The 19,369-nt window shown below is 39.2% G+C and overlaps 1 protein-coding gene across 6 annotated transcripts in view; it reads left to right on the top strand.

The window, feature by feature from the left end:
• Positions 1 to 17,488, top strand: part of FGFR1 (fibroblast growth factor receptor 1) — an 89,964-nt gene extending 72,476 nt beyond the window's left edge. For 2 of the 6 annotated variants that reach the window (XM_088455159.1, XM_088455163.1), the window contains 11 exons: positions 896 to 1,040; positions 4,586 to 4,785; positions 7,748 to 7,893; positions 7,996 to 8,117; positions 9,636 to 9,746; positions 10,306 to 10,496; positions 11,260 to 11,382; positions 12,423 to 12,493; positions 13,471 to 13,608; positions 15,840 to 15,945; positions 16,087 to 17,488. In XM_088455159.1, the coding sequence (XP_088311285.1) occupies positions 896 to 1,040; positions 4,586 to 4,785; positions 7,748 to 7,893; positions 7,996 to 8,117; positions 9,636 to 9,746; positions 10,306 to 10,496; positions 11,260 to 11,382; positions 12,423 to 12,493; positions 13,471 to 13,608; positions 15,840 to 15,945; positions 16,087 to 16,251 (1,518 nt within the window). In that variant the 3' untranslated portion in view covers positions 16,252 to 17,488. The remainder of the gene's footprint in view (positions 1 to 895; positions 1,041 to 4,585; positions 4,786 to 7,747; positions 7,894 to 7,995; positions 8,118 to 9,635; positions 9,747 to 10,305; positions 10,497 to 11,259; positions 11,383 to 12,422; positions 12,494 to 13,470; positions 13,609 to 15,839; positions 15,946 to 16,086) is intronic. The other 4 variants (XM_088455158.1, XM_088455162.1, XM_088455161.1 and 1 more) reach the window with 3 other exon arrangements.
• Positions 17,489 to 19,369: the final 1,881 nt, after the last annotated feature.

The raw sequence follows: 19,369 nt of genomic DNA on the forward strand, positions 1-19,369 counted from the left end.
GTAATGAGTTTAGTGTCTTTGCTCTGATTCTATCCTAACATGGAGAATGGGCCACATTTACCTGATTGCTCTGTTTTGGTAAATTTAAATGTAGAATTGGCAGTCATTAAATAGTGGTGACCTTATTTGGTCAGTTAGAGAGAACCACAAAATAGTTGGCAACATTTCATACAGTCAGTGAATCTGTCCAGTCTCGAGATATACCTATTTTAAACTGGATTATTTGGAATTGACACTAGTGTTGCAATAGTGAAGACAAGCAAACACAGCACTATCTGGTCCCTGGTTTCCATGAAATACTCCAAGCTATTTTCCAAACCTTGGGGTAGGTTATATTAAGAGGGGATTTGTTCAAAAGTATATGACAATTATAGTATTTTGACTTTAAGAACCCTTATTGAAACCGTTAATAAGGATGGGGCGAGCTCTGCCAATGATTGGATGCCCTGTTGAGCCTACACTTTCCAAACACATACATATTAAAATGTCTGACACATTAAAATGCAAGTTTGTGGTTGGGCAAAATAGAATTTTAAATTTAATTGGGCTTAAAAATGCATCTGTTTTTTTTTCTGATTAACCCTCCACTTGTCTTATCTTTCGGAAACAAACAAGGCCATAATGCATAGGTTTCATTTTTCCATGTTGCCAATCTCCAGCATGTTTAAGTGGGCAGGAGGTCTCGATTTTGGTGATGGTTTAAACTAAGGTAGCTTCTCTTTAGGTCAGACTCAAAGGAGAAGTGTTCCTCAAATCTTCTAACCAGATTTCTTTCAGTGGTTTCTTTCTCTGTCCTGGCACCTCTTGGTTCCAGGACAGCACCTGTCCACACCTCCTCTGGTTCTCATGGCTTTTCGCTTGTCCATTTCCTTCTCTTCGATGTACTTCTCTGTAGACTGCAGGAGTCAACACCACCGACAAGGAGATGGAGGTTCTCCACCTGATGAATGTTACTTTTGAGGATGCTGGCCAGTATACCTGCTTGGCTGCTAATTCCATTGGGATCTCTCATCATTCTGCATGGTTGACCGTTCTTGAAGGTATATAAGGTTCTCTACTGTCCTATCTTCTTAAATGTAACATGCATTTCGGACCTAAAAGGAACCAACTCTATTTTCAGTTATCTGTATTTTCCACAATAAATTAGCAACAGCTGTAAATATTTGCAGAACTTTGAAACGTTATCTTAATTATCCATAGGTACAGGTTACACGAAAGTTGGTGCTGAAAGTTGTTAAACTTTCAACAGCACAAAGCAAATAGATATCTAAATGTATTAATATACTCTTTATTCAGCCTTTCCCACAAGTCCTTATCTGTAATAAAATGTGTTGATACCTGTAGTTACTTTTTTTGTGTGTTTTAAATGTATTCTTTGCACTCAACAGAGTATATTTGTTGAGCAATTTCAGTGGTAACAATTAAGACTTTCTGCATCATACTGGCTACATAAAAGATTGTGCTTTAATTCCCATTTTAATATCAGTTGAAGGCTCCCGTGTTGCCTTCAGCCACAATTTTTATTAAAATCCTATTTTTAGTTTGAGTTTCATTTCTGGGAGGATTAATCTGTAAACCTACACAAATTACAAAAAAAAAGAAAATTAAATTGACATTTAAAAGACGGTGACTTAGGGAGAGATATCAAATAGATAAAGTTAATTACCAGCCAATCAGCTCCTAACTGCCATGTCACAGGCTGTGTTTGAAAAAGGCAGTTAGGAGCGGATTGGCTGGGACTTATCTTTCTCCATTTCTCTCTCTCCAAGGCTTAGTGAATAGACCCCTTAATTGGAAAACACAAAAATGAAAAGGTTTATATACACTAAAAATAAAATCACATAGAGGCATAATGTAGGGAAGTTGCCCATAGCAACCAAACTGCTTTTAACCGTCATTTTATAGACTGTGCTAGATAAATGACAGAAGCTGATTGGTTGGTATGATCAACTTCTCCACTTTGTCTCTCTAGAAGATTGGATAGATAGAATTCTGTCACCCTAAACAACTATTATGTGAGAAGTGTCAAAGCCATTCAATTTTAACTGCAGTGTTTTAATGTGTTTAAAATACCCCATCGAGCACTCTCACTCCTGTACTTTATCATGGGATTTTGTGTGAACAAATAATTTTGATTTATTTAGAATTTGTAAATAGAGTATTGAATAGGCCCATGTGACTTGTATTGTCCTGACTTTACTCACAGCTGGGGGATTGCTTTGAAATTAACCTTAGACTGGACCCTTTTGGCTCCTATGAAATGCATGTGTCTTGTATGTACGCCAGCATTTTTTTGAGTTGCAAAGTCACATCCGGTTGCTTACATTTGAATGCCTAAATAACATATAGGATGGTCGGTATGAGATGACATTAAATTTAAAATTGAAAGTAAACAGAGATTTGGTTTCATAAATGCAAAGAAATGCTGGCAACAAAATGAGTTTATTTGGGTGTTCTATCTATCTTTCTCTTCTGTTTACCCAGCATGGGAAGTCTACCTGTATATATGGCGTTTAAACTACTGTCTTTCTTTTATGCCATATATATTTCTTTCTTTCTATCTCCATCAAATATCTATAAATTCAAAATGCATTCATTGTTTTATAAGTAACTTTAACTATACAGTATATTGTGTGTGGATAACATTTTTGTTTTCTTATTATATTTGTTATATTATATTGTTTTTGTTTTCTCATATTTGAAATGGGCTGCATAGATAACCTGCATTTTTCTGTTCTGGTAATTTAAACACACCAAAGTGTTTGCTGTGAATTTGTATGCAGTGTAATGGTTGCTTTGAATGGCTATATATACACAATCAGTACTGTGCAAACATTTTGGCAGGTGTGGAAAAAATGCTGCAAAGTAAGAATGCTTTCACATATAGAAGTGTTAATAGTTTATTTTTATTAATTGACAAAATGCAAAGTGAATGAAGAGAAGATAAATCTAAATCAAATCAATATTTGGTGTGACCACCCTTTGCCTTCAAAACAGCATCAATTCTTCTAAGTACACTTGCAAAAAGTCAGGGATTTTGTAGGATTATTGTCAGATGTATGATTAACCAATCATACCAAACAGGTGGTGGTGATCAACATTTTCATATGTAGGTTGAAATAGTCATTAACTGAAACAGAAATAGCTGTGAGGAACAGCCAAACTCTGCTACAAAGGTGAGATTGTGGAAGACAGGTTCATGTAACAGGTCATACACCATGGCTAGGCTGAGCACAGCAACAAGACACAAGGTAGTTTATACTCCTTCAGCAAGGTCTCTCCCAGGCAGAGATTTCAAAGCAGACTGGGGTTTCACGATGTGCTGTTCAAGCTCTTTTGAAGAAGCAGAAAGAAACTGGCAACGTTGAGGACCGTAGACGCAGTGGTCGGCCATGGAAACTTAATGCATCAGATGAAAAACACATCATGCTTTCTCGCCTTGGAATTTGGAAGATGTCCAGCAGTGCCATCAGTTCAGAACTAGCAGAAACCAGTGGGACCCAGGTACACCCAGCTACTGTTCGGAGAAGTCTGTCCAGAAGTGGTCTTCATGGAAGAATTGTGGCCAAAAAGCCATACCTTCAATGTGGAAACAAGGCCAAGCGACCTCAACTATGAACGAAAATCATAGGAACTGGGGTGCAGAAAAAAGGAAGCTGGTGCTCTGGACTGATGAGTCAAAATGTTAAATATTTGGCTGTAACAGAAGGCAGTTAGTTCGCTGAAGGGCTGGAGAGCCGTACAATAATGAGTGTCTGCATGCAACAGTGACACATGGTGGAGGTTCCTTGCAAGTTTGGGGCTGTATTTCAGCAAATGGAGTTGGGGATTTGGTCAGGAATAATGGTGTTCTCAAAGCTGAGAAAATACAGACAGGTACTTACCCATCATGCAAAATACCATCAGGGAGGCATCTGGTTGGCTCCAAATGTATTCTGCAGCAGGACAACGACCCCAAACATATAACCAATGTCATTAGGAACTATCATCAGCGTAAAGAAGAACAAGGAGTCCTGGAAGTGATGCTATGGTCCCCACAGAGCCACGATCTCAACATCGAGTCTGTCTGGGATTACATGGAGAGACAGAAGAATTTGAGCAAGCCTACATCCACAGAAGATCTGTAGTTAGTTCTCCAAGATGTGTGGCACAACCTCCCTGCCGAGTTCCTTCAAAAACTGTGTGCAAGTGTAACCAGAAGAATTGTTGCTGTTTTGAAGGCAAAGGGTGGTCACACCAAATATTGACTTGATTTAGGTTTCTCTTCTGTCCATTCACTTTGCATTTTGTTAATTAATAAAAATAAACTATTAACACTTCTATAGTTGAAAGCATTCTTACTTTGCAGCATTTATTCCACACCCGCCAAAAACGTTTGCACAGTACTGTGTGTGTGTGTGTGTGTGTATATGTGTGTATATATATATATATATATATATATATATATATACATATACACTGTATATGTGTGTATTTTTGTACCTAAGCATACATTGGTGCAGTTGTTAGCAATTAAGGACACATGGATGTCGATTTAAGTTCTGTTCTTGCAATAATAACACAAATCTTGTGTACACGAGCACAGCTGTGGATGAGAAACCTGTTATGACATCCTCCCTACATCTGGAGATTATAATCTACTGCACGGGGGCGGTCATTGTATCTGCAATGTTGGTGACCATCATCATCGTTAAGATGAGGTATCCATCCAAGAAGTCGGACTTTAATAGTCAGCTGGCCGTCCACAAGCTGGCCAAGAGCATACCACTGCGCAGACAGGTAACAGAAAGTATATAGGGGGTTTACAATGCATTATGTACACATCAAATTAGTGAATGAATTGCATCAAATTCGGATACATCATATTAAGACTTAAATTGCATCTGTTCCCAGGGAATTAAATATAAAAAACTTGGTTTGGTAGGACAAATCTGTGAAATTGGAAGAGTGCAGTCATTCATGGGACTTGTTTTTGGGGGGAGGGCAATCTCTTGAGCATCCATACATTAGAACCAAACATGAACAATTAGGGAGATGTATCAAGCAGTGGAAAAGTTGACCATAGCAAATAAATAGCTTTGAGCTTTTCTCAAGTACATTCTAGAAAATAAGTAAAAGCTGATTGATTGTTTATAGGCAACTTCTCTACTAGTCCACTTATTCACTTTACACAGCTTGATACATTTCCCCCAATGTTTTAATTGATGCAGTCATAAAGTTTCCATGAATATCAGAGCAGCTGCGTATGCTTGGTCAGAAGTTGCTCACTGCATGCTGCTATATTTCTATGAAAGACCTTCCAACAACATCCCGTTTAAAATGCCCATTTAGTGTTTTCACGTGTATCAGTAAATGAAGTCACTTCTGTGGAGTATTATCAGAAATAGTTACAGTCCAGGGAGGTGGTTTCTATGGAGTGCAATTTGTTATACTTGGGCTTGTTTGATTGAAGGTGTAATGTTCTGAATGGGCGGTTTTCCTGTAATATACAGAGCTGCACCACCTGGTGGTGGCTAGTATACACAGCACACAGCACAATCCTTCTTCCTGCTACCTCCCCTCCCCGTCTCCGTGCTGTCTCCTATTCTCATTTTTGCTGCATGCAGGAATTTCTAATTGAGCTATTATTGGCTGAGTTCACAGCTATTGTCATGATAGAACATGCTGCTTAAAGCACTTGTATCAGGCACTGCTTTTGATGCAATGAACAGGGTTCCATTAATCTAGTTCTGTTGTGGATTTTCTCAATACATAATTGCCACTTTGTGAGTGCCCAATTTCATGATGGGTGCACACATAAGTAACAATTTGGAAATGGATACGGTTCTATTTGGTAGCAAGTGGAGGAATCCATTATCTTGGTGTGCAAACTGTCATTGTGGTCAAACTGTAGCACATACACAGTACGGCTCAGTGCAGACTTGTGACCGAGCCCTAAACCAGATCTGTGATGGCGTGGGCCGGATAGACGTGGCTAGTAGTACATTTATCCCGCTGCTACCATTAGGAAATATGTTAGGCACCCGATCACATCATAACTTTTTGCCCCAGAACACACAAATGTTATATTATAATCAATGCTTAATTTGTAGATAAAAAGAAGTATAGCTAGTCTAAAAAAAAAAAAGTGTTTCATAATTATGACATGGTGGAAGAAGATTAAAATTTAACTTTGAACATTAAAGATAATAGGACCAAAAGATCTGCTGGAAATGCATTTTAGCATGATTTAAGCTGTGCAAATATTTATTTACAATAATTATTCTTGCACTAATATTTTGGCATTGAAGGTTGATATTTGTCTGGCCTAATATGCAGGAAGTTAGTCGATGACTAGCCTTACCTGTTAAATTTAATTTAAGTTTGAATATATATGAACCACTCTCACCCAGCACCGACCATGCCCCTGATAACCCCCCCTTCCCCCCCCACACTCACTCTCTCACACACACATACACACACACAACCCCACGCACACATTTAATGTAATTTCAGAACATCATGTGACCTAAGGAGAAATGCTGGGAGCAGTTATCTGGGCACATAAGAGGCTCCAGGCATGCACTAAGCTAGAGACAAGTGTCCCCTTTGATATGGCTAATTTATCAGTGTTACAATCCTCTGAGAGGTGGATCAAAAAACCGCCTCGTCTGTGGTGTGTTTTTATCGTGTACATGCAGCGTAACGCTGATTCTGAAGTCCCCTTGTCATTTTTATTCACTGTGGGCTGTTTTGCGCCAGCCAAAAGACCGTTCATGTGCAGTCAAGAACAGCAGAACCTCAGAGGGGGAGAATATGTGCATGCGTAAATGTAAAGCTTGTGCATGCGCAGAGTACTCGGCAGCTGACCTTTGGGTGCAGTATCGCGTTGTAAGTATATGTATTGCCATCCGGAGTTTTTAGCTCAAACTGCGAAAATTAGCAGTTTGGTAAATTTGAATGCACTTCACAGTCTGGGCCGCGACGCAATGCGCAACTGAAGGGAGCTCAGGAGAATGATCTGGTTTTTCTCCTCTTAAATAGAGGGCATAAGTGAGAGCCATTTTTCTCTGCTTTTTTTGCTGCTTGATAAATCGGCCCCTCAGTTACGGATGACTGAATAATGGTTCTCATTGCACACTCCTATATTTGTAATGGTCCCCATGCTGCACTATGTAATGGTATGTTGGTGCTTTATGGTGCTGTGGCTGCAAATAGCTGCCTATTCCTTGTGCGCACCTCATCAGATATACAGATTACTGTGAGTGTATGAAAAGAAAGTGTCTTTAGTAATGAATTCTAGATGACTAAACGGCAATAGCTAGTTCTTCACCTCCAAGAAGTAGTTGAGCAGCTCCCTCACACACGCTGTACTACCATCTCTCTGCCTCCTGTATTCTGATCCAGGCTAAAGCCACACTTTAAGCTGATACCTAAAATATCTTTGTCTTGCACAATCCCTATACTTTCCTGCTTCCTCTGTAACACCTCCAGGTAAATAATTTTATCTGTGACTCATCCAAACACTCGGATGTCTTTGACCTACCCACTGACCGCAGGGCTATTTCTGGCTGCTTCTACCATGGTTGCTATAAATTGAGCTTGTCTTTTCCCCTCTGACAGGTTTACTAGCTGTAGATAAAAATTTTTCCTGATGCAGTGTGGGGCTTGTGTTCTGCCGGAATCTCAGCTTTGTGATATGAAGCTTTTGTGCTTATTATGTTCATAAGGTAACCTGCTATTTTATTTGCCTTTTCTCCCAAAACAGGTGTCAGCGGACTCCAATTCTTCAATGCACTCCGGAGTAATATTGGTCAGACCCTCTCGGCTTTCATCCAGCGGCACGCCCATGCTCTCTGGTGTGTCGGAGTATGAGCTCCCTGAAGACCCCAGGTGGGAAGTAGCAAGAGACAGGTGAGGAACCCATAGTTACTGAGCATTAACAGGACCTGCTAACTGCTGCGTCATGTCTCTCTTTCTACAGACGGCTTACTACACACTTTGCTTTATAACTAGGTTGATCCTTGGAAAGCCGCTTGGAGAAGGCTGCTTTGGTCAAGTAGTCATGGCAGAGGCCATCGGGCTAGACAAGGAGAAACCGAGTAAAGTCACCAAAGTTGCAGTGAAGATGTTAAAGTGTGAGTCCCTACAGTTTCGTGGAAGAGTTTTCAAAACCAAGGTCACAATAAGCTCAGTGAGAGGAGCCATTGTGTCACTGCTGTTGTCCTTTCTCCGGGAATAGTTTAGCAAGAATTATTGGATCCTGAGACAGTTTCTAACCTCTAATAGTAATTTAGATGTGGGAGAGGTATCGGAGCTATCATTAGAGAGATTTGTGAGTTTGATTTTCTACCTCTTCCAAAGCCCATGCATAACAAGTGGGGTATGCACATATGTGATGGAAGCCATAGCAACCAATCAGATGGTGGCCTTCCTACCAATTCTCACAACTTAAGGCCTCTGTCCTGATTACTGCTGCTCTGCTTAGGACATCAGTGAACTGGTGAAAGTGTGCACGATATTCGGAAGAACTGGAAACACCCCTGTGGCGGCTTGACCATGTGCTACCGCACCCGCCTTTATTGTAATTGCCAAACCTAAAAAGTTGGGAATTATGCAGTGGGTTTTATTTGTAGAAAATGGCACCTATAATCTGGTTATTACACATTCCACCGTATTATTAAGCAAGGCCCATGGTCTTTTCATCTATAAAGAAAATATAGATTCCTGGTGGGGCGGGTGTCCTGGTTTACTTTGTACTTGTAGGTAATGTCTGTGCACTTTAACTGATTGCATGGTGCGCTGTAAAATATTGGCACTTTATGAATGCTGGAGCACAGTAACACTAATATGCTACAAAATGGAAGCGTCGGGTATTTTTGGGGGGTTTAATTCCTAATGTTAGGTCATAAAGTTGATGCTTTTGTTTCTTTTAGCTGTTGCTAGCGAAAAGCATTTTTCTGGACTGATTTCAGAGCTGAGACCCAGTTTAGGATTCAACTGTCACCTTGATCTTAAATGAGCTAGATAGGGGAGTGACACCCTTCACAAATATGTCTTTACCAGCTTTAGAAGTGCTGACGTCTAATTTTTATAGCATATCTGTCATCCCTGGGAAATCACCGATGGGCTTGTGAGCTGCAGCGTCTATGCTGAATTATAAAGGATGTCAGATGGAAATCCTCTATCCATTTCAAGTGCTAGAGTGACATCCTCTTTATATTACACACATAGATTAGTTACATCCATGTGGAGAGCTCAGATACTGCCTTTCAAACTTAAAAAAAAAAGCACGTAGGCAATTCACACAAGTACAAAGCATATAGCGTGTTTTTTGGGTTCTTTTTAAGTTATAGATGTATTTTATAATGTTGGTGCTGTATAAACCCTCAAGTACAGTTCTACTAGTACAGTACTAAGGGGAAGATTTATCAAAGCTTGGAGAGAGAAAGTTTAGAGAGAGAAAGTACCAACCAATCGGCACCTGCCGTTTTTCAAAAAGTCTGTAACATGACAGCTAGGAGCTGATTGGTTGGTACTTTATCTCTCTCCAAGCTTTTATAAATCTACCCGTAAATATTGAATATTTATTGTTTAATTTTAATGCTTGTACTTAAAATTTGTGTGCTTTCTTTTTTGTTTTTTGTTTTGTTTAGCGGACGCTAGCGAGAAGGATCTTTCTGACTTAATTTCTGAGATGGAAATGATGAAAATGATAGAAAAACATAAAAATATAATAAATCTTCTAGGGGCCTGCACCCAGGATGGTAAGTTAAGTTTAAGAATGACTAACCTGTATATAATACAGGGCATTGAAATGCAATGTTGGCTGTTATCCTGACTTTCCCCTGTAGCCATGTTTATAAGTAAAGTGTGTAGGTATATTCCTCCCACTGCATCCTAAAAGTTTAATGCCAATAAAGAAAGTATCGTATACCAAATGGACACACGCTACTTTATTACCTGATCAGGAACGTCGCCAGCAAACAGTTACTGTACTTTACAACCAGCGTGTTAATCCACCCAACTCTACAGAATATATGCACACTGATAGCAAATTACTTTGAACTGTGATGTTTTAGGAGTATTTACCCCTTCACTCTTTTCCCATTCCAGATAGATGCTAAAGAAAAAAGTTCTTAGCTACCATCCTTTCGCCCTGACCTACTGTCGCCATGGTAGTTCACCACAAAGAGATTGGACCGCCTTTTGTACAGTTAACATTAATTGTAGGCTTTGAATTGGAGAATTAGGTCTTACTACTGTATGCCCATATGGTTGAATGGTGTATATCTAATTATATACAATCTTGTGTGGTTATTATAGGTCCTTTATATGTGATTGTTGAATACGCCTCTAAAGGGAACCTACGTGAGTATTTGCGGGCAAGACGTCCACCTGGTATGGAATACTGCTACAATCCCATCATTGTTACTGATGAGCAGCTTTGCTTCAAGGACTTGGTCTCCTGTGCCTATCAAGTAGCTCGTGGCATGGAATACCTTGCTTCTAAAAAGGTACGGTGCTAAATATAAATCCAGGTCAGCACTTGATTCTAAATTATTGGTAAAATGCATTGGAGAGATCCAGATTAGGATTCCTTTTGTCACCTTGATTCTTAACCACTTAACTGACTATTTTTCCAGCAAAATCGGTCAAAGTCCGGGGAGTCAGAGGAGATCCATTCTGCACATGCATTGAACACATTTCCTCTTCAATAACACAGCGGGGCGGTGCGCTCGCACCTTGTCAGCTGAAGCACAGCTGGCTGTGTTCACATCCCATACGACCACGTCCGTTAAGTGGTTAAAGCAGCCACGCTGGCACTTTTCACATTAGAACATTTCTAGCTTCTCAAATGTTTGTGCTTAACCTTTTATCACTGCTGAGAACACACACAGAGCTTCTACCGCTCGTAGCTTGTAATGAATGTATTAAAGCACTGTGTGACGGGGTCTGCTGAAATATGAGTTTCAACTGGAAAGCGTCTATTAATTTCATGCATCAGTGAGTGGCATCCTCTCTTGTGTGGGCCGATAAGATGCTGCATTTTAAGTGGCGCACTCGAGCTACCCATGTGATGCCACTCTTTCTATTAAACTTGCAAGCAAGTTAAAGATAAAGTTGTATAAAGCAGCAAGAGTACATCATGTTGTGCTGGACAACTGTACAATATTTCGGTTCATTATATTTCTTTGTGTATTTGTTACCTTTTGAAGATCTGTTTTGTTGGCATTAAAGCATTCTTCATATGCTCTTGTCTGGCCCTGTGTTGTACAGTGCATCCATAGAGACTTGGCTGCACGGAATGTTCTCGTCACCGAGGATAATGTCATGAAGATTGCCGATTTTGGCCTTGCTCGGGATATCCACCACATTGATTATTACAAAAAGACAACAAATGTAAGTAATTTAGAACAGTCCTCTGGCATTACAGGGTGGTGCCTCCTGCTGAACTATTGATTTAAATGGAACTACTGATCCACACACACATATGTGGCCAAATTGGTCAAGATCCAGCCATCTGTCCCTTGAGTCAAGTGGCCAAATCACTTCCATCATTTCTGAAGCCTCTTAATGTAGTTGGAAAATGATGACCGACAGGCAGATATTGATCCTCTTCCAACCAGATTTATTAATGTGCCCGGTAATCATTCTATTTGGATCAGATTATTTACAGCTACTTATATAGTGCCAGCGTATTCAGTTACGCTTTACAATTGGGAACAAAACGGTAATCGAACAAGACCGGCTATTAACAGACAGACAAAGAGGTAAAAGGGCCCTGCTCGCTAGCTTACAATCTATGGATTATTGCGCATCATAGTTCATTATTTTCTTCATTTATAGTCCAATTGCCCAGTACAGGCTACAGTGTGATTGTAGTTGATATGGTTCTTCTACCTTAACATATGTAAAATAACTGAGTTTATCTATAGCTCACAGCCCTTAATCTTTTATCATACAACTGTTGCATTGTTCTTTTAAGTCAGTGATTTTCAACCTTTTTAACTCTAGGCATACTACACAAGATTTTAAAATTGCCAAGGCACACTATCTGGCTATGCGTCCTGTGTGACCAATGAAAAAACATATACATATTGGTTCCCACATAAAAAAATACACACACATTGGCCTCCACAGGAATAAAACACACTACATTGGAATACACATGAATAAAACTCACTACATTGGCCTCCTTAGGAATAAAACACACAACAGTACAAGTGCGCTGAGCTGACTGCCACTGCACACTTGACATCTGCTCGCGGCACAGTGGTTGAAAAATTCTGTTTTTTTAGTTTTAGTTGGCCAATACCTCATCATCCAGACTCTCTCATTTATTTTAGGACATTTTCTGCCTTAGTATGTATTCCTGAAGTATAAAACCATTAACCGATTCTCATGACGCCCTTTTTCCATATATTTGCATTTATTTGCAGGGTCGTCTGCCTGTAAAGTGGATGGCTCCTGAAGCCCTTTTTGACCGAATTTACACTCATCAAAGTGATGTGTAAGTATCATTTTTGTGTTTCCTGTACATATAGTGCTCTCCAAATGGATGCTATAATTTCCCCATTTTGATCTCTTAAGGTAATGTTGCTTGTGATGCATAAATCTGTTGGTGGAATTCACAAGTTACTCTTACAAAAGAATTCTGGGGAAAAGAAAAAAATACAAAACAATAATAACCTTACATATATGATAAAATGTGAGTACATTTAGTGAGCGCTTAAGTAGATTTAAAATAATATTTAAAGACTCTATTAAGAGTAGCATACAACACATTCATTGGTGAAATTAGTGCTTATAGCGAAACAACATTAGTTCATAATGAAAGTATATAAGTATTGTAACACAATCCGCAAAAAAAAATATTTAAATGTAATTGTAATTTGGCCACACTTTCTTAACGAGCGATTTTCTGTGAATTCCACTCCAAATATGATGATTTATACAGATTTGTGTCTGTTCGACTTACCTGTGGCTGTACTGAGAGTACTGAGAGTTCTGAGTGTTCCTTAATTCTATTTTTTTAATCATACTTACTCTCTCTTGCTACATGTATTCCTACTGTACCCAGAGGAAAGGCAGGAATAAATCAGATGAGTGGAGCTTGATTCATAATGAAAAGTGGGTGGAGTGATCACATGTTCATGCCCATCTTAGTACACACTGAGCTGTGGGGGCAGGATGGGACAATCATGCTCTGCTGCAAGGTTTTCTGTTGGGTGGGCGCGCTTGATGTGCAGTTCAGGTAATGGACCTGTCTTGCACCTGGTAAGTCCTGTTAGGAGAAATTCCTGGTCTACAGCAAGTCTGAAAGGTCTCGCCATAATTCAGGACTCTCCCAGACATTCTGGGACAGAAGATAACAAACGTTTTAATGCAGCCGCTTCCTAACCGCTACCATTGGTGTATCTTAAATCTATGTTTTCCAATATCCAAGTAATATGTAAAAAATTTATATAATAACATGGTCTGTTCCAGGTGGTCATTTGGAGTCTTACTGTGGGAGATATTTACACTTGGAGGCTCTCCATACCCAGGGGTACCTATGGAAGAGCTTTTTAAGTTGCTAAAGGAGGGACACCGGATGGACAAGCCCACAAATTGCACCAATGAGTTGTAAGTATAAACTCTGTTAGACCTCACATGGTTGCTTCTTAGAATTGCTTTCTGTATCTCCTCAATAAGTACCCAACCCCTTTTATAGTTCATGTATCTCTTGAATATTATGTAAATGATGTAATACTTGAAATTCTAATCTGGCATATATATTCTTGAACTGTAAAATGTTTGTCAGCCTGATCCAGGAATTTGCAGATCCAAGAGTTTTTATAATATGTCTTCTAGACTTTAGTAGTTCTCGGTGGAACAAGATAAGATTCTTGGATACAAAGGGGTTAATCAAGCCAAACAAACCATTATCTCAGTTAAAATGACATTTATTACAAAGTAAAAAAGTATATTATAAACACTTAGCTGCTCGTTAGCTCATCTACTTAGAACATATAAATGGTTAACACTGGATCCAGGATCCCCAATCCCTATACGTGGAAGTTGATACAAAGATGACAATTCCTGGTCACTGTCTACAGATCAGCATCAGGCAAAGGCTACTGAATATCATTTGTCCTGCACTTCTGTACAAATCCTGCTATCAGTCTCCAGACACCACTTACAAATATGGGTATAAATCTGTTTCCAAATACACTATTGGTTAAAAACTGATAAGAAAGCTCTAACAAACGAATGCATGCATGTATACCTAAAGACAAAGCCTTGAGGATTTATGGCTTGTCTAGTTTTCATATTCCTCTGTACCACCTATTGCAATGCCTGACCCACCATCTAATGCCTTAAACATTTTTTTAAAGCACTGAACACAATTTTGCTCTCCCATTACAGTAGTGCAACAGACATACATTTCCTCCTGTTCAGCTTCAGATACTAATCCAGAAACAAAATGTTGAAGTTGACTATCTGCAGATTTAGACCAGATTGTCACAAAACATCCTTGTTCTTTGGCTTCCACAATTGCTTGTGTGAGTGTAGCCATCAGCCACATGTGATTCGATGGTATAGTCAGACCAGTGAATGGCTTGGTTCAGGGCCAGTGCAAGGTGTCTGGACGTGCTAGGCAACATTTCACCCACCGCCCCTGCTCCCTCCAATTCATACTATGCCACATATTAGTGACTCTTAATTTATAATATGCCACACAGCAGGGACCCAAAATCATACTGTGCCTTATAACACTGCCCCCAATCAATATGTTATGTTCCTGAATTAATTATATGACACAATTTTATCCCCAATTCATAATTATGCTACACATCAATGCCTCCAATACAGATACCACACATTTGTGCCCCCAATACATAATATGCCACACATTTGTGCCCCCAATACATAATATGCCACACATTTGTGCTCCCAATACATAATATGCCACACATTTGTGCCCCCAATACATAATATGCCACACATTTGTGCCCCCAATACATAATATGCCACACAGCTGTGCACCAAATTCTTTATATGCCATACAGCTGTGCCCCAATACATTATGCCACACACCCATGCCCCAATGTATGTCAGTACCCATTTACCCCCCCCTACATACATTCACCCTGCAGCACTCAATAAAACCACCCCCCCACACACACTAAACCAGCCGGTCCGGGACTGAATGAGACATCCTTTATTTTTCTGGACTCAGCGGCGTCCTTGAGTGGCCGGCGCCCCTAGGCAGCTGCCTAATGGTAGCACCGGCCCTGGCTGGGTTAATTTATTCTGAGGTGGGAGTAAAGCAAATAAAAAGGGCAAGTAACTATGCACCTTGGTAAAACCATGCTGCACTGCAGGTGGGGCAGATTCCAAATGTGCAGAAAGATTTTGAGGGAGGGGTGTGTCCAAACTGAAATCTAAACTGCAGTGCAAAAATAAAGCTGTCCAGTATTTGTGGTCTATATTCAACAGCAACTGTATTTGCACCCCTTGTATTGCTACATGGTTTGTCCAGAAGCAAAGTCACTTGATTTGTACATTACTTCCACCTCAAACTCAGGCCCCTTAGTGTGTAGCTAGAATTAGTCTGATGACCACATAAATAATTCCCAGATCCAGCGAATCGATCTAATTGGTAATACATAATGAATTTATAAATTGACCTCTGTGTATACTGTAATCCAAGAATTTTATACTGCTAGTATTAGAGTCTCTCTGTTCCCATTTGAGAGTGGTTGAACCTCTGCCCATTGTACTTAATACCTGCTGCTGTAATGTCTGATATTTACAAATGAATGAGTAGCGTAATGTATAGAACATCTGACCTGCTCTCTACTCTCTACCAGATACATGATGATGAAAGATTGCTGGCATGCGGTACCTTCTCAGAGACCTACCTTTATACAGCTGGTGGAGGATTTGGACCGTATTGTGGCTCTAAGCTCTAACCAGGTAATACACTACAGTTCTATAGTATAAAAAAATATATATATATATATGTATGTATGTATGTACTGTGTGTGTGTATATACAGTGTGTATATATATTATATTGTATTGTAGCAACAACTGTATCATTATTTCCTTTCTTCAGGAGTACCTCGATCTTGCCATGCCAGTGGGTCAGTATTCTCCAAGTTTTCCAGATACACGAAGCTCCACGTGTTCTTCAGGGGAAGATTCTGTGTTCTCTCATGATCCTTTACCAGATGAACCATGTCTTCCCAAATATCCTAATGGAGGCCTTAAAAAACGCTGATCATCTAATCCAAGGTCTCGTCTTGTTTGATGCATTCCCAAAAAACATTTAACCTACTTCTTAATTTCCAAGAACCGTCGCACAATTCAGCAGTGTCTTCAGTCTTACCTCATGCATTGAAGGACCTCCAAGCTTGGAATTCCTGGCCAGTGACTTTTAATAGTGTCAACACCAAAAGGTCTAATCACAGCATAGGTACGATAATGGACTCTCGCATAGAGAGCTTCGTAACTTATCACTCACATTCAAATTAATGTTTTATTTTAAACTTTTCTTTGAGGCAATTTCAAACTCCTCTCAAGATGTCATCTTCTATATTCACTTCACCAGTTACCTATGGTTTGGAGTTTATCCTTTTGTATATCAATCGTGCTCTTTGACATTTTGTCCACATATTAAGAGCATGCCTTATCCATGGAGAACATTTTTGAGTGGGATATCAAATAATATAAAGATACAACACATTGACCTGTTGTGGCATGTAACGTTTGGACAAGCTTTCTCTCCAAAGATGTCTCAAAAACAGGTCTGTCCACGGTTAGTTGGACTGAATCACGAATGCAGACACACTAATAAGGACACCACTATACTTCATATATTATGAATGTTCGAAGTCTTAATAAATTGAAGGAATGTCTTAAAGCACCTACCACAAGTGGACTGTGCCCATATCTCGCACATGGATCTTAGCCCTATAAAATGTAAACTTCGCTGGCCAGCTAATGGTATGGACAATATACCAGTTTACCTGCCGCTATCTGTTTTGATTTTGATCTATACCTATTTTTCAGCTCTTACCCAGAAGCCTCTTGGTACTAATAAAGGTATAGGTCAGACCTACACCCAGAGGTTCATTTTTAAAAACAAAAGCCTAGGTCAGATTATCCAGAAAACGTTAGGGAATTTTATGGAGTTTTTTTTTTTTTTTTTAACAGGTTACAAGCTAATTATGTAATATAAATGTGGGCAGCAGATCCGTTAATGCTTTCCTCTTGTATATAGCTAGAAAATGTATAAATATGAATTATATATTTACATGTCTTTTTAAGAAAAAATGTTATGAAATATTTACCAGTTTGGTAGTAAATTGGCTGGTAGCTGTCAGTTGCTATAAACAAAAAAAATCATATATTTTGCTACGTTTTCAGTTTGTATTTTTTTAAATTATGTTCTAAAATTTTCTTATTTCCAGTACAAGTCCCTTAATAAAGAGAATCGGCTTCAGTTGAAATATTTATATATGGTTCCAACATTTTAATTGCAGGCACATCTCAGATGGCTATGTTAAACAATTTTATATTAGGGGTTTTTGTTTTCATTTTTTTTTATTTATCTTACCACAAGTCTTAAACATAATTGGCAGACGTTAATCATTATTAAAACTACCTAACAAAGAAGATACTACTAATGTAGAATTCTGCAGCAGGAAAAGTAACATTTTATATCTTTCTTACCCCCAGAAATCTTCAATTCAAGAAATCTGCTTTATTTTGCCTATTATGCATATGCCTTAATCTGTAACTGCATGAATCTAAATGTATGTATTCTATAAATGGACTGTAAGTAGTCCTCTCCATAGTCTTCTGATCCTCATTCAGCACTGTCCTATCTGGCATGTTTGCTAATGAGAGGAATTTAAAGCTCCTTTATTGCACATGCTGAAATGAACAGAAGGTTTGGGTGTAAAATGTTTTCAAGACTATTCAATATTTTGGTAAGAGAACCACTTAGGCCATGCTCTTTATATCTGATGTCATGTAGTACCAAAAGTGGCTACTAGGTAGAAATGATTTTCAATGTAAGACGCTACCTACTATTCAGATGAATTATTTATTGCTTTTTATGTCACATCTAATAATAATAAAATACACAGAGATGTCTTTGTGTTGTCCCCTAATAATAATTTACAAAGGTAGTGATGGATTTTTAGATCCTCTATGACAAAACAGAGCGCAGTAATTGCAGGCAAGGTATGTCTGTCTAGAACACAAGTAGACTTTGCCCCTGTCTTTGCCTACATTACATTGCATTCCTCGCCTCCTTTAATGGTTTACTAGAGATTCTCACAGTGATTGCAACGTGCGAAACACTTGCTGTTCATGTTTGCGTCAATGACACTACTGAACAATAGTTAGAATATAGAGCACGTGTATGTGTTTTTTTAGAACTTTCTTGGCAATTGGTTTCTGGATAAAATATCCCATGCTGGTGTATTATGATTACACATTTCTAGCTGTTTGTGCCCAAACGCCTTCAACTCAGTTTGCTGAAATAACAGTGATTGTGTCATGTACACATCCCTTCCAACAGATTTAAACGGCATAATGGGGACACTAGAGAAATAAAATAATATTGCCTGGTGTGTCTTTAAACACCATTATCGAAACATGCACCAGCCCTATGGCAGGTGCATATTTTCCATCTGAATATGGCCGCCTATGTGAGCAAGGAAGCGCCTTTGTACGCAACCACTTAAGCGGCAGACCCCTGACATAAGTTAGACCATTTTTGTGCGTCTTAATGTCACCTCCCAGGTCAGCCATCAGAAGCTGTGGGGCCCAGTACAAATGAAAAACAGGTACCCCCCCCCCCCCCAAATGTTTTCCCTGCCCCCCCTTTTAGCACTTCATTGTACCCTCTACTTTTGCCCCATTTTACCCCACCCCCTTTCTTTTCTTTTGCCCTCAGCAAACAGGAGGAAGAGTAGCATTGGTGCTAGTAAAAGCATCCTATTATCATAGACCATCTGGTGTCAAACCCATTGACTGTTTACCTTTACAGTGTTGATCTTCTATCCAGGTACCCTTCTTCATAACTGATATACAATACAACAAGCATTACCATGTATCCCAGTATTCTCAGATCAGTACCTGCTTCTGCTATTGAAAAATATTTCATTTGGATTACTTATTTTACCCAGAATGCAGACTCTTGGTGGACCTCAATTAACAGCTTCATTGGGTGGCAAGTAAACACTTATTCCCAATCAGAAGCAAGTGGTGACTGACTTTATCGCCTCACTAGTTGAGAAACTTCTATTTTGTGGAGGCATTTTATTTTGGTGCTGTGGTGCAAAAACAAGGAGTGATATTTAAATGATGTGCACTCTGTCACTGGC

This window comes from Taudactylus pleione, unplaced genomic scaffold, assembly GCF_031769625.1.
Source record: "Taudactylus pleione unplaced genomic scaffold, aTauple2 ptg000644l, whole genome shotgun sequence".
NCBI lineage: Eukaryota > Metazoa > Chordata > Amphibia > Anura > Myobatrachidae > Taudactylus > Taudactylus pleione.